Source organism: Oncorhynchus mykiss, chromosome 17 (genome assembly GCF_013265735.2).
Source record: "Oncorhynchus mykiss isolate Arlee chromosome 17, USDA_OmykA_1.1, whole genome shotgun sequence".
Taxonomy (NCBI): Eukaryota; Metazoa; Chordata; class Actinopteri; order Salmoniformes; family Salmonidae; genus Oncorhynchus; species Oncorhynchus mykiss.
This window is the reverse complement of record NC_048581.1, coordinates 48,626,737-48,641,940: the sequence shown is the minus strand read 5'-3', so window position 1 is coordinate 48,641,940 and position 15,204 is coordinate 48,626,737. Positions and strand designations below refer to the sequence as shown.

Genomic DNA, 15,204 nt, shown 5'->3' with positions numbered 1-15,204 from the left:
GTATTTCTGTATTTCATTTTCAATAAATTTGCTACAATTTAAAAAAAACATGTTTTGACTTTGTCATTATGGGGTATTTATTGTGTGTACATGGGTAAGATGTTTTTTTTTTATATATAATCCATTTTGAATTCAGGCTGTAACACAACAAAATGTGGAATATGTCAAGGGGTATGAATACTTTTTGAAGGCACTATATACCGTGCATTTGGAAAGTATTCAGACCCCTTTTTTCCACATTTTGTTACATTGCGGCCTTAATCTAAAATGGATTAAATACATTTTTTCCCTCATCAATCTACACATAATACCCCATAATGATAAAGGGAAAACAGGTTTTTAGAAATGTATAAAAAAACATACCTTATTTACATAAGTATTCAGACCCTTTGCTATGAGACTCCAAATTGAGGTCAGGTGCATCCTATTTCCATGAATCATCTTTGATATGTTTCTACAACTTAATTGGAGTCCACGTGTGGTAAATTAAATTGATTGGACATGATTTGGAAAGGCACACACCTGTCTATATAAGGTCCCGGAGTTGACAGTGTATGTCAGAGCAAACCAAGCCACCAGGTCGAAGGAATTGTCTGTAGTGCTCCGAGACAGGATTGTGGAAAGGCACAGATCTGGGGAAGGGTACCAAAACATGTCTGCAGCATTAAAAGGTCCCCAAGAACACAGTGGTCTCCATCATATTTAAATGGAAGAAGTTTGGACCCACCTAGACTCATCCTAAAGCTGGCCCCCTGGCCAAACTGAACAATCGGGGGAGCAGTTTGGCCAGATGTTTTTCAGCGGCAGGGACACTAGTCAAGATCGAGGTAAAGATGAACGGAGCAAAGTACAGGGAGATCCTTGATGAAAACCTGCTCAGGACCTCAGACTGGGGAGAAGGTTCACCTTCCAACACGACAACAACCCTCAGCACATAGCCAAGACAACGCAGGAGTGGCTTCGGGACAAGTCTCTGAATATTCTTGAGTGGCCCAGCCAGATCCCGGACTTAAACCCGATCGATCAAACATCTCTGGAGAGACCGGAAAATATCTGTGCAGCAATGCTCCCCATCCAAACTGGCAGACCTTGAGAGGATCTGCAGAGAAAAATGGGAGAAACTCCCCAATTACAGGTGTGCCAAGCTTGTAGCATCATACCCAAGAAGACTCGAGGCTGTAATCGTTGCCAAAGGTGCTTCAACAAAGTACTGGTCTGAATACTTATGTAATGTGATATTTCAGTTTTTTTTAAATCTATACATTTGCAAACATTTCTTAACCTGTTTTTGCTTTGTCATTATGGGGTTTGTGTGTGGTTTGATGGGGGGGGGGTCATGTTAATGTATGTCTGTGACGTAACACAATGTTGAGTAAAGTGGTTTGAATACTTTTCGAATGCACTGTATACTGTAGAAGCTGTGGCCCCACATCTACCTGCATGTCGTCAAATTATTTCTCTACATACTCTAATCCAAATACTGTACACACCTTAGCGAGTGGTTATCAACAGCCACATGGGCACCTGAAATCCCCCAGTTATCTCATTTAGATAAAGGGCTCGGTACATTAACCTAAGCATCAAAACTGACTGGTGCTTCCTTGCAGCCTTATTTTTGTCTGAATACCTTTTATACTTTTATTAGCTGTTGTCATGAGAGGAGAGCTTGCAATTAAGCATTTAATTGCACTGTGTTAACTTTGCTGTATCCTGTGCATATGACAAAGTTTGATTTGATTTGCTATCATCCATTAACTGTAGTCCTCCTTACAGGTACCTACATCAAGACCAATGATGGCAGGATTTTTGCCATCCGCTCAGGGAAGCTCAGCAGAGCAGTGCAGGGAGGAACTGCTACCAACAGAGGTGCACTATAAGTTCAATTACATTACATTTGATAAGGAATCCATTTGACAGGATATGATAGATTGACTTGGTGTACAGACTACAGAGAGAACCAGAGTGGACCTAGTACCGAGCCCTGGGGGTCACAAGTAGTGAGACCTCATCAAGATGCAGACTTAAGGGAATCTAGTTGAAGCACTGTTTGAAAAATGAATAGTTACTCTCCATTTTGACCCTCTATTTTCCTCAGGTTCCCAGGTTTCCCTTCTTCACGCCATCGGTAACGGCTGTTCGTCTCCCGCGGAGCGCCAACGGCTGACCCCCGACAGCGCCTTGTGGCCCTCCACACCCGAGAGCCCTGAGATCCTACGAGAGCTCAGCCGCTACGCCGTCACCGCGGATACCGTCACCGTGGGCAATGAGCTGCCGTCACCATCGGACACGTTTACAGGGGACAGAGGGGGAGGGGGAAGAACGCAGCAGCACAATCAGACCACAGAATCGGACCACAGCCGGCAGTTCAGAGATGACATCGGAATGAGCATCGGCGAGGCTCTGCAACGCTCCAAACGCAAGATGGCCGAGAGCCGTGGACACAAGCAGGCGGGGGGCAAACGCAGTTCGACAGCAGCCGGTTTCCCCGGCCTCTCCCTGGGCAGCGGCGGCCTCAGCTTCCCCCCCCTGAACCAGGCCTTGGAGGGACACATGAGCCACCCGCTGCTGATGGGAGGCAATTCCTCATCCCCCTTTCTCCAGTCAGCAGGACAGACTCTGGGAGACCTGCAGGCCATGTTCCCCTTGGCAGGGGCGGACCTCCTCAACCACGCCTCCTCAGCCACAGGAAGCAATGGACACCTCCCCTCCTCCTCCACCACCACCTCCTCCTCCACCAACACCATGCCTGTGTCCTCTGCCTCCTCCACCTTGCCCCCCTACCTGATGAATCCCAGTGTGGCTGACCTTCTGTCCCCAGGCTTCCCTCTGAACTACAGTCAGTCCCTGCTGCCTGATCCCAGGATGTACCCCAACACCCTGGGAGGAGGCCCAGCCAGCTCTGGAGGAAGCTCCAACTTCCTCTCCCACTACTCCTCTTCCCCCTCCAGCCTCCTGGGTGCAGCCCTGAGCCGGCCTGACACCCATCACATGGCCACGGACAACGGCGGCAGCAGCTCGGACGATGATGTCATCGAGGTAACAGGACAATGAGCCAGCATTCGTTAACCCTGAAGGGATAAGTTGCAAAAACAAACAACTCCCCACCCTAACCTGGCTAACCCTCTTAGCCCCCCTCACACACACACACACACACACAGACTCCTATGAGCGGGCGAGTGAGAGGGAACGAGGCGTACCTCAATGTGCTTACCAAGACAAAGTAACAAAATCCTTATGCTGAATATCTTACTGAAGAGACTGAAGATTTGCCCGAGCCCCTGAGGTTGGTGAGGCTGAGCACCAGAGACCATGGACGGGAATGGATGGACTTCTTGTTGTAGGGGACCAGTTGGTTGAACTTGGCGCTTCTAAGCACTGCCTCTCCTGCTATGTCTTCTAGCATGGCCGTGCAGTTATTTTACCCCCATGACGATTACTGAGGCCTGTCAGGACACTATCTCCTCGGAGCTCACATCAGATGGTACTATGTGATCGTCTGTTGGACCGTTTGCATTCAAAATAAATAAAAAAATGTGATTTTAGAGCCGTTAGCTGTTTGATAGACATTGTAGCAAACCCAGTTGGAAAGGACAAGAAGACAATATACACTCCCCTACAAATTTATTTGGACAATGAAGCTAACATTTTTACATTTGCCTCTATACTCCAGCATTTTGAATTTGAGATCAAGTTTTTCATGAGGCAACAGTACAAAATATCACGTTTTATTTTAGTGTATTTTCATACATACAGTGCCTTCAGAAAGTATTCACACCTCTTGACTTATTACAGCCTGAATTCAAAATAGATTGAATATTTTCTTGAAAACATGTTTTTAGAAATGTTTTGAAATGTATTGAAAATGAAATAGACATCTCATTTACATAAGTATTCACACCCCTGAATCAAGACTTTGTAGTAGCACCTTAGACCCACAGATGTAATCACTGCCTTTCTGGGTAAGTCTGTAAGAGCTTTCCACACCTGGATTGTGCAACATTTGGCCATTATTCTTTTCAAAATTCAAAAGCTCTGCCAAATTTTGTTCATCATTCAAGTACAGTAGATGGAAGTCAAAACTAACTTGGCCACTCAGGAACATTCACGGTCTTCTTGGAAAGCAACTTGTGTAGATTTAGCCTTGTTTTGCAGGTTATTGTCGAGCTGAAAGGTGGCTTCATCTCCCAGTGTCTGGTGGAAAGCAGACTGAACCAGGTTTTTCTCTAGGATTTTGCCTGTGCTTAGCTCCATTCTGTTTATTTTTTATCCTGAAAAACTCCCCAGTCTTTATCGATTAAAAGCATACCCGTAACATTTGGTACTCAGTAATTTGTTGTATTGGATTTGCCTATACAATACACTTTATATTCAGGACAAGAGGTTCATTGCTTTGCCACATTCTTTGCAAAATTACTTTCGTGCCCTGTTGCAAACAAAATGCATGTTGTAGAATTTTTTTCTTTTCTGTACAGGCTTTTTTCTTTTCCCGCGGTCAATTATGTTAGTATTGTGAAGTAACTACAATGTTGTTGATCCATCCTCAGTTCTCTTATCATAGCCATTAAACTCTGTAATGGTTTTAAAGTTACTATTGCCCTCATGGTAAAATCCCTGAGCAGTTTCCTACCTTTCCGGCAACTGAGTTAGGAAGGACACCTGTATCTTTGTCGTGACTGGGTGTATTGATACGCCATCCAAAGTGTAATTAATAACTTCACCATGCTCAAAGGGATATTCAATGTGTACTTTTTTTTAATTTTTTTTTTTACAAAGGGGTTGAATACGTATTGACTCAAGACATTTAAACTTTTCCTTTTTGAATTCATTTGTAAACATTTTGAAAAACATAATTCCACTTCAACATTGTAGGGTATTGTGTGTAGGCCAGTGACAAAAAAATCTAAATGTAATTAATTTTAAATTCAGCTGTAACAACAAAATGTAGAAAAAGTCAAGGGGTGTGAATATTTTCTGATGGCAATGTATCCGTTTTACCATTTAGAAATGAAAGCACTATGTGTCTAGTCCCCCCATTTCAATACGTAATATTTTTCTTTTTACATAAGTATTTGGACATTTACTTAGTGTATTAAAGTAGTAAAAAGTTTCTCCGTGGTTGGCCAGTACCTTTCTCGGTCTGTGATGTCATGTCAAAATCATTGTGAGTGGAATGGATCGGGCCTCAAGGTTCTGTTTCTCCACTGGAATAAAATCTGCATTTGGACATGGAATAAGCCTACTGGAGTTATTCTATAACTCTCTTTTTTTGGAGTTTGTTTACTCTCTACTCCCTATTTCACCATACACTCCTCACAACCTCTACTCTACCCACCCACTACTGCTTACTTCCTTGTCCTCTTCCTTACAGCCTGCTTCAAGTTGATCATGGTTTTTTCCACCTCACTTCGGAACCTCAACCTTTTTCTAATTGGCCATGTCGTGTGTCTATCAAATGATTTAGCCAATCATCCCAGTCCTTTTAATAGGGAACACTATTTCCTTGGAGAAGGAATCCCCATCCTCCCTCTCAATCAAAATAGTTTCACTGTGCTTATTGTTTCTTAGTGTTATCATGAAGAGAACATGGTCCGTATGTTGTCTAAGTAACAATGTTATTTTATAACATCTTGATAATGTTAGCTTGCCTTGACTAATTTGTCATTTATCTCATTGTATGAATTTACCAAAAGTCTTTATTTATAACGATGGATATGAATTCATCTGCTGTATTATTTGTATTATTTAAAAAAAACTTTTTTCCCTCTCTTTTTGTCCACGTTGATCTTTTTGTCCAGTGTCTGTGGAAGAGCAGAGCAGTGGCACAGACTGACTGTGAGAGATCGGGAGGGACAGTCCACCCCCATGTATCCAGCATATGACAACTGTGTTACTTCGTTAATTTTATTTTAACATAATAAAACACACTTCTCCTGCGTTGTTACTTCATTTTATTATTACACTGACATAAAAAAAAAATTATGGGCTTTGTATGTTCTATGCACAGATGTTTTTTGAAGTTACAGTGCATTTGAAAAATATCAAACAAGTTGACCTTTTCCACATTTTATGTTACAGCCTTATTCTAAAATGGATTAAATAGATTTCTCATTAATATACACACAATACCCCATGATGACAAAGCACAAATTTTTTTGCAAATGTATAAAAAAAAATAAACGGATCACATTTACGGAAGTATTCAGACCCTTTACCCAGTACTTTGTTGAAGCACCTTTGGCAGTGATTACAGCCTTGAGTCTTCTTGGGTATGACTCTACAATCTTGGCACACCTGTAATTGGGGAGTTTCTCCCATTTTTCTCTGCAGATCCTCTCAAGGTCTGTCAGTTTGGATGGGGAGCATCGCTGCACAGCTATTTTAAAGTCTCTCCAGAGATGTTCAATCGGGTTCAAATCCGGACTCTGGCTGGGCCACTCAAGGACATTCAGAGACTTGTTCAGAAGCCACTCCTGTGTTGTCTTGGCTGTGTGCTTAGGGTCATTGTCTTGTTGGAAGGTGAACCTTCTTCCCAGTCTGAGGTCCTGAGCGCTCTGGAGCAGGTTTTCATCAAGGATCTCTCTACTTTGCTCTGTTCATCTTTCCCTCGATCATGACTAGTCTCCCAGTCCCTGTCACTGAAAAACATCCCCACAGCATGATGCTGCCACCACCATGCTTCATCGTAGGGATGATGGTGCCAGGTTTACTCCAGACGTGAAGCTTGGCATTCAGGCCAAAGAGTTCAATCTTGGTTTCATCAAACCAAATTCCAAGCGGGTTGTCATGTGCCTTTTACTGAGGAGTGGCTTCCATCTGGCACTCTACCATAAAGGTCTGATTGGTGGAGTGCTGCAGAGATGGAGGATGGAGGCCACTGTGTTCTTGGGACCTTCAATGCTGCAGAATTGTTTTGATAGTCTTTCCCAGATCTGTGCCTCGACACAATCCTGTCTCGGAGCTCTATGGACAATTCCTTTTACCTCATGGCTTGGTTTTTGCTCTGAAATGCACTGTCAACTGTGGGACCTTATATAGACAGGCGTGTGTGCCTTTCCAAATCATGTCCAATCAATTGATTTAACCACATCTCAAGGATGATGAATGGAAACAGGACGCACCTGGGCGCCAACCAAATTGATTGGATTGAATGTCAAATCTCATAGCAAAGGGTCTGAATACTTACGTAAATAAGGTATTTGTTATTATAAATTAGCAAACATGTCAAACCTGTTTTCGCTTTGTCATCATGGGTTATTGTGTGCAGATTGAGGATGTTTTATTTATTTAATCAATTTTAGAATAAAGCTGTCACGTAAAAAAAGGGGAAAAAGTCAAGGGGTCTGAATACTTTCCGAATGCACTGTATATGCACATGGAAACATACCAATATGCAAAATGTATTTTTTTATTGAAATTGCATCAAAATATAAATTTGACAAAACATGTCAACAATAATCAGTAATAATCTGCAGTATATTCCAAGAATTATGTTCAACTCGACCTTCAATTGCACTCTTGCAGCCGGGAATCTATGAAACGCCCATGTGAGGATAATGGATTTGAATATGATGCGGTTATGATGAAACTGCGTATGTCCTATCAGTAAGAAAATTGAGGGTAATGGAGTTACAGAATGTATGGGAGTAAACACTACACTGTTTTTTTGACTCTTCATTGCAGTCAGCCTACCATATCAGTAAATATGACATCTTACGGATTCGGCTGGAATTTCACACCTTAGTGTAAACTAATACACAAATGTATCACCTTATAAAAACAAACCAATCACAAAAAATGTGCATTGGTCCATTCAAGCCCAAAGGCAAATAAAATCAAGCAGCATCAGTGGCCTCTAGTTGTTTTCCATGGTTAACAACCAATATTTGTACTTCGTTAGACACATAACAGGCTTTCTTGGCTCTCGGATACAAAATACTACTACTATATACTACTAAATACTACTACTATATACTACTAAATACTACTACTATATACTACTAAATACTCCAAAAGACCGAGGCCTGTTATCATATTTTTTTTTTAGACAGCCAAGCTATGCTCATTGATGATTCCGTGCACTTTTTTTGCTCAAGGTAGAATTAACATACAAAGACCAAACTTTGAAATTAGAACTAGTTCAGCAGTAGATGTAACAAAATAATAATTTCACCAATATAAGGCACTGGTACTTTTGGACATTAGGCAGAATGCAGGTTGGTCTTCCAAAGATAGCCTTACGGTAAAGCTTTTATTAAAGCTTCATTTGAATACAGTAATAGTTTATGGCTGATGTTTGTGAGCTTGGCTTTGGCGGCCAGCCTGGTTAGGACACCAGCCGTTTCTTAGCCATGTAGGTATTGGACACCTGGCTCATGATGACCAGGGTGCTGAGGGCAGGGCAAAGTGCTGCCAGGTACCAGGTGTATCCTCCCACAGTGCCTGTAAACCACACTGAGCATATGCCCAGGAGCAGACTGACACTTCCCAGCAGATAAGTGACTAGGCCAGACGCTGCGTGGTAGCGCTTTAGCTTAGCCAGGGACCACCCCTTAGCCAGGGAGTGGTAGAGGAGGGGCAGAGCGGCCAGAGACTGCACCCCAACAACACACAATGTCCCCAGGCCCACCAGGCCGTGCCACGAGGCGAAGTGGGGCTTGCCGTTCAGGTGCTTGTTGTAGAAGATGGATGCCAGGCCCAGGGTGGCACAGCTGGCACAGAGGCACTGCAGGATCCAGTGGACACGCCCCTTGGTCTTGTGGGAAAGCTTCCGAATGGGAGAGCAATGTGGAGAGAAGAGGAGCACAGCCTCTGTCATGAAGAGGGAGAACTAAGAGGGAAGAGGGGGATCAAGAGGAGATGGGGAGAGAACGGCAAGAAAAGACGGTGAGAGTGGTGGAGGAAAGATGGAATGACCGTGAACTGTTGTAACACTTCTGAGACAATTTAATGAGATAAATTCACAGAATACATTATGCACACACAGATGTGTCACCTTACCGCCAGTGTCATCAGGAAAGGGTGCCAAGAGAACAAACCTGAAAAACAGATCAACCCAAAAAATATTGTCTCGTTTCATCAACTCAATATAAAGTATTCCATGTGTTATTTGCAGATATGGAACAGCATTGATGGGTGCTCTGTTGCTGGCGCCAAGGCTGGGTTACTCACTTGTTCCAGGCTTGGCCAATACCGTGATAAGCACAGTGAAGACAACACAAAGCACGTGAGTCAGTATCCCACATGCGACTTTCCCAACACTGTAAATTCGGGGTTCTGATTCGGGGAGTTCCGCCATGGTTTTCGGACTTTCCTTCGTACAAGAGACTGACAGGTAGAACTGTGCGCATCCAACGTCAGGGCAACCACAGCTACCTTTTTACCCCACAAGGGGGAGTTGATACCTTTTCCTGAAAACAGAAAAGCTGAATTTTTTGTAGATTCCTCGAAACCCATAGAGAAAGTTAATACCAAAGCATAACACCATTAAGTTCCTCACTAAATTGATTCAATAAAGTAAAATATGCTTAACGAGAAAGCTATTGCAAACCGTTATTGACAAGTGAGAGTGGGATACGCACGTCAAAGAGTAGCCTACCACAATAACCACACGTTTTGCTAAATAAGACTAATACCTACCGGAATGTCAATATTTAAATTGCATAGAGATTATGAAAATTGTCCTTAATTGCGTGCAATGTTCTATTCTCAATCAGCATGACTATGCGGCGTTCGCTTGACGTTGAAATTCGGGCTGCGGTGTGACGTGGAAAGAATCACTATCCACTTCCTACTTTCGCAGGTGCATTTTGGGAATTGTAGTTCAGTAAAGCAGTGCACATTCTTCCTTATCATGACCAGACTGCATAAAGAGAGGGGTTAATTATTTAATGTCCATTGTGGAACAGGCTGGATTCCATCTGTTGCACCAACACTGTGTTATATTCAGAAGGAATGCTAAAAAAAATGAATGATCATAGAGCACAAACCATCAGCTGGCCAACATTGTCTTTTCTTCACTGCACCGATTAACCTTTCCTAATCATTATTTTTTGGGGAAAGTCGAATTTTGCCAGTAGAGCAAGCACCGAGCAGTAGGCCTAGGGAATTAACAAGGAATCAAGAATACAACAGAATGTCCAGAAGTAATTTGCTAAATCTTGAATAATGCAGTCTGTAAACTCATCAATTGTAGCATTGTGATGTGTGCTGCTCACTGCTGTTAAATGGGCACCTGGAATATGCTACCGCCCATTTCAAACTGCACCACTCAATGGACACCGTGCTCCTCCATTCACTCACTACTCATTGTGCTCCAATTCCTCCCAAACAAGACTGAGACTTGTGCAACACGGCTAGACACTAGAATGACACATTCTCACTAGGGCATAAAGGCCCTCGTCCACTCAGATTCACTGCAACCAACTAGTCCTGTGGATAGCTGAAATAATTGTTCCATTTTATGATACAAGTATCAAACTTGGTACACTAATACTAGATAACTTAAGGAACATTTTAAAGATTGGAGGCAGTCTGGGAAGCCTGTCAGTCAACCAGGGAGGCCACTTTCATAAAACAGCTGCCATCTGAATTTCCTGTTAGAAGAAAATAGGGTAAAATCATTCTAAACAATATAAAAATGACTTTCATGTTATCTATCCACTAAATAAACTCCACAGATAATATAGACAATAATTCTGATCATAAAGTACTCTTAAGACCTTAATAGGGGTCATATTGAGGTCATTTTGACTATAGTCCAGCAGCTACATTACTTTTTTGGAGACCAAATTTCACACACTAGGGCATGTCTAAAGTATTTTTGGAAAACAATGTTGTGGCCCTTTTTAACCACTTTTCTACAAAATGTTTAAAAGATAGATTTTATTGTGTTCTCCAGACCCCCTCAAACATTTGTAATTAATCATTGGGCTGTATGTACCAATTATTTATGGAGATATGGCCATGTGAATCCTGTCCAATATGGCCCTATGGAGCTGGTTGAGGGTCATTTTGGAAAACGATGTATAATCAGGGGTATAATGCTGCCGGAGCACACCAGAACGATGAACCAATGTCTCGCAAGGACATTTAGTAAATTATTCATTATGATTATGTATAACAGCCTGAGCATAATAGCATACTATAACATTACTGTAAGACCAAAATCATTTCTTATGACATTTATGGATGATAGTACTGAATGGTTGCGGCTTTTTTTCTCATGATGCCACCATAGAATAAATGTCCACAGATGGAAACAATATAGGTAGGCTATAGGTAGCTTGTTAATATCGTATGCTCTGAAATCCGCTAAAAGAGTATTACTTACATCACTCAAGAGGGTTTAAATGCATATTCTCATGAAACTGAGTGATTATCACATTATATATAATTGCAGTCAGTAGACTACAGGGAACACCCATATACCTTTTTAGAGTGTTTACATGTAAACTATTGGAACTAACAATAAAAACATTTACAAAACAAAACACTGTAATTTGGCATGCGTTTGCACCACTTGTCTACTAAAAGTTTAAAGGATACATGTTTTTTTGTTGTCCATTTCATTGTGTTTTTTAGACCCCCTCAAACATTGTAATCCATCATTGGGCTGTATGTGCCTATTATTTATGGATATATAGCCAAGTAAATCAAGTCCAATATGTAACCCACCACCTCAATTCGGTCTTATGTAGCAACAATCTAAATTGTGTTTTTTTTTTAAAGTTCAGACTCAGAGCTACAAAACGGCATATCATACAATGTACAGTGCCTTGCGAAAGTATTCGGCCCCCTTGAACTTTGCGACCTTTTGCCACATTTCAGGCTTCAAACATAAAGATATAAAACTGTATTTTTTTTGTGAAGAATCAACAACAAGTGAGACACAATCATGAAGTGGAACGACATTTATTGGATATTTCAAACTTTTTTAACAAATCAAAAACTGAAAAATTGGGCGTGCAAAATTATTCAGCCCCCTTAAGTTAATACTTTGTAGCGCCACCTTTTGCTGCGATTACAGCTGTAAGTCGCTTGGGGTATGTCTCTATCAGTTTTGCACATCGAGAGACTGAAATTTTTTCCCATTCCTCCTTGCAAAACAGCTCGAGCTCAGTGAGGTTGGATGGAGAGCATTTGTGAACAGCAGTTTTCAGTTCTTTCCACAGATTCTCGATTGGATTCAAGTCTGGACTTTGACTTGGCCATTCTAACACCTGGATATGTTTATTTTTGAACCATTCCATTGTAGATTTTGCTTTATGTTTTGGATCATTGTCTTGTTGGAAGACAAATCTCCATCCCAGTCTCAGGTCTTTTGCAGACTCCATCAGGTTTTCTTCCAGAATGGTCCTGTATTTGGCGCCATCCATCTTCCCATCAATTTTAACCATCTTCCCTGTACCTGCTGAAGAAAAGCAGGCCCAAACCATGATGCTGCCACCACCATGTTTGACAGTGGGGATGGTGTGTTGCTTTTATGCCAAACATAACGTTTTGCATTGTTGCCAAAAAGTTCAATTTTGGTTTCATCTGACCAGAGCACCTTCTTCCACGTTTGGTGTGTCTCCCAGGTGGCTTGTGGCAAACTTTAACCGACACTTTTTATGGATATCTTTAAGAAATGGCTTTCTTCTTGCCACTCTTCCATAAAGGCCAGATTTGTGCAATATACGACTGATTGTTGTCCTATGGACAGAGTCTCCCACCTCAGCTGTAGATCTCTGCAGTTCATCCAGAGTGATCATGGGCCTCTTGGCTGCATCTCTGATCACTCTTCTCCTTGTATGAGCTGAAAGTTTAGAGGGATGGCCAGGTCTTGGTAGATTTGCAGTGGTCTGATACTCCTTCCATTTCAATATTATCGCTTGCACAGTGCTCCTTGGGATGTTTAAAGCTTGGGAAATCTTTTTGTATCCAAATCCGGCTTTAAACTTCTTCACAACAGTATCTCGGACCTGCCTGGTGTGTTCCTTGTTCTTCATGATGCTCTCTGCGCTTTTAACAGACCTCTGAGACTATCACAGTGCAGGTGCATTTAAACTTAGACTTGATTACACACAGGTGGATTGTATTTATCATCATTAGTCATTTAGGTCAACATTGGATCATTCAGAGATCCTCACTGAACTTATGGAGAGAGTTTGCTGCACTGAAAGTAAAGGGGCTGAATAATTTTGTACGCCCAATTTTTCAGTTTTTGATTTGTTAAAAAAGTTTGAAATATCCAATAAATGTTGTTCCACTTCATGATTGTGTCCCACTTGTTGTTGATTCTTCACAAAAAAAATACAGTTTTATATCTTTATGTTTGAAGCCTGAAATGTGGCAAAAGGTTGCAAAGTTCAAGGGGGCCGAATACTTTCGCAAGGCACTGTATTTGAGGTACAATGGGAAAGTAATTCTGTTTTGAAAGTTAATTAACTTGTAACCCCACTTTTGAGAAAATGTACCTTGAATGTTTTGGTACACCTACTGGAGAGCTCTTCTTTGTCAACACCCATTCAAGGTGATTTGTCACATGCACAGGATACAGAAGGTGTAAACAGTACAGTGAAATGGTTACTTGCATATTTGCATAGTAGATGCCACCAAACACACCTGGCTAACTTGATGGGTCATGTAATCATCTGGCGAAGTGAAGTCTTTTGTTTAGACACGTAGCTAGATAGCTAGCTAAACAATTAACCATAATCTCAACCCATACAGTACAAACATATTGTCATAGTTAGCCACCATGCATGAAATGCTGTATTATGAGTCTGCCGGTTAATAAAGTTAACCAACTACATTTAATGTTAGCTAGCTAGCAAACATTAGGCTATAACTAGCAATGCAAATGGGTTTCTGAGATACAAATAATATTACTACACATATCAAACACGTAACGCTAGCTAGAGTGCCAGGAAGCTAATGTTTGCTAGCTAGCTAACAATACGCTTTAACTTGTAATGAAAACAAGTTTCTGACAAAATTAGAAACGTAAAGTATAATATCTGAAAATGTAGCTAGACCAAATCAAGTTTTATCGGTCACATACACATGTTTAGCAGATGTTATTGTGGGTGTAGCGACATGCTTGTGTTTCTAGCTCCAACAATGCAGTAATATCTAACAATTTCACAACAATACACACAATACACACGAATATAAAGTAAAGGAATGGAATTAAGAATATATAAATATTTGGACGAGCAATGTCCGTGCGGCATACACTAAAATACAATAGAATAGAATACAGTATATACATATGAGATGAGAAGTGCAAAATATGTAAACATTATTACAGTGACTAGTGTTCCATTATGTCATATATATTCCCGCTCCCCCACTCTGGCGCTCATTGTTGCCAGTTTACTTATTATTACACACACCTACCACCATTGTTACACGCACTTGCGCCCCCTGAGACTCCCTCGACTCCATCACTTCTATGATTATCTCCCCTATATCTGTCACTCCCTTTGGTTCTTTCAGCAGGCAGTATTAGTTATGTCCAGACGCTACTCTTGTTTTGTATTGTTCCATGTTTTTTTGTATTATTAAATTCATCCCTTGTACTTGCTTCCTGACTCCCAGTGTCTGTGTTACACATTATTAAAGTGTGATTTCAAGTCTATGTATATAGAGCAGCAGTCTCTAAGGTGCTTGTGATTGCTAGTTAACAGTCTGATGGCCTTGAGACAAAAGCTGTTTTTCAGTCTCTCGGTCCCAGCTTTGATGCACCTGTACTGACCTTGCCTTCTGGATGATAGCGGGGTGAACAGACAGTGGCTTGGATGGTTGTTGTCCTTAATGATCTTTTTAGCCTTCCTGTGACATCAGGTGCTGTAGGTGTCCTGGAGGGCAGGTAGTTTGCCCCCAGTGATGCATTGGGCCGACCGCACCACCCTCTGGAAAGCCCTGTGGTTGTTGGTAGTGGAATTGCCGTACCAGGAGGTGATACAGCCCGACAGGATGCTTTAAATTGTGCATCTGTAAAAGTTTGTGAGGGTTTTAGGTGCCAATCCAAATTTCTTCAGCTTCCTGAGATTGAAGAGGCGCTGTTGCGCCTTCTTCACCACACTGTCTGTGTGGGTGGACTATTTCAGTTTGTCAGTGATGTGTACGCCAAGGAACTTGAAGCTTTCCACCTTCTCCACTGCAGACTCTTACCTGTATGCATGGATGAACGCTTGTTTGGCCCATTGTGTCAAGTCACTC

General features: G+C 41.7%; 2 protein-coding genes across 5 annotated transcripts in view; one reads left to right on the top strand and one right to left on the bottom strand.

Annotated features, from left to right (window-relative positions):
- Positions 1-6,070, top strand: part of rad54l2 (RAD54 like 2) — a 36,767-nt gene extending 30,697 nt beyond the window's left edge. For 2 of the 3 annotated variants that reach the window (XM_036950010.1, XM_036950011.1), the window contains exons 21-23: positions 1,774-1,866; positions 2,096-3,036; positions 5,796-6,070. In XM_036950010.1, the coding sequence (XP_036805905.1) occupies positions 1,774-1,866; positions 2,096-3,036; positions 5,796-5,879 (1,118 nt within the window). In that variant the 3' untranslated portion in view covers positions 5,880-6,070. Of the gene's footprint in view, positions 1-1,773; positions 1,867-2,095; positions 4,231-5,795 lie in introns of those variants that run through there. The other variant, XM_036950012.1, reaches the window with a different exon arrangement.
- Positions 6,071-7,387: 1,317 nt separating this feature from the next.
- Positions 7,388-9,789, bottom strand: LOC110494023 (cytochrome b561 domain-containing protein 2). Of its 2 annotated transcripts, none has more exons than XM_021568689.2 (4): positions 9,637-9,789; positions 9,169-9,407; positions 8,998-9,035; positions 7,388-8,827 (listed from the first exon to the last, which is right to left on the bottom strand). In XM_021568689.2, the coding sequence occupies exons 2-4, from the start codon at positions 9,293-9,295 to the stop codon at positions 8,324-8,326; spliced, it is 669 nt and encodes a 222-aa protein (XP_021424364.1). In that variant the 5' UTR covers positions 9,296-9,407; positions 9,637-9,789; the 3' UTR covers positions 7,388-8,323. The 2 variants fall into 2 exon arrangements, with proteins under 2 accessions (XP_021424364.1, XP_021424365.1); XM_021568690.2 differs by having other exon boundaries at positions 9,169-9,422; positions 9,637-9,770.
- Positions 9,790-15,204: the final 5,415 nt, after the last annotated feature.

Excerpts from the sequence above, each read along its gene's own strand:
- LOC110494023 (XM_021568689.2), bottom strand. The coding sequence starts at position 9,295 with ATGGCGGAACTCCCCGAATCAGAACCCCGAATTTACAGTGTTGGGAAA. Across the intron at positions 9,036-9,168 it reads ATTGGCCAAGCCTGGAACAA|GTTTGTTCTCTTGGCACCCT; the intron begins GTGAGTAACCCA and ends TCTGTTTTTCAG. Across the intron at positions 8,828-8,997 it reads CTTTCCTGATGACACTGGCG|TTCTCCCTCTTCATGACAGA; the intron begins GTAAGGTGACAC and ends CTTCCCTCTTAG.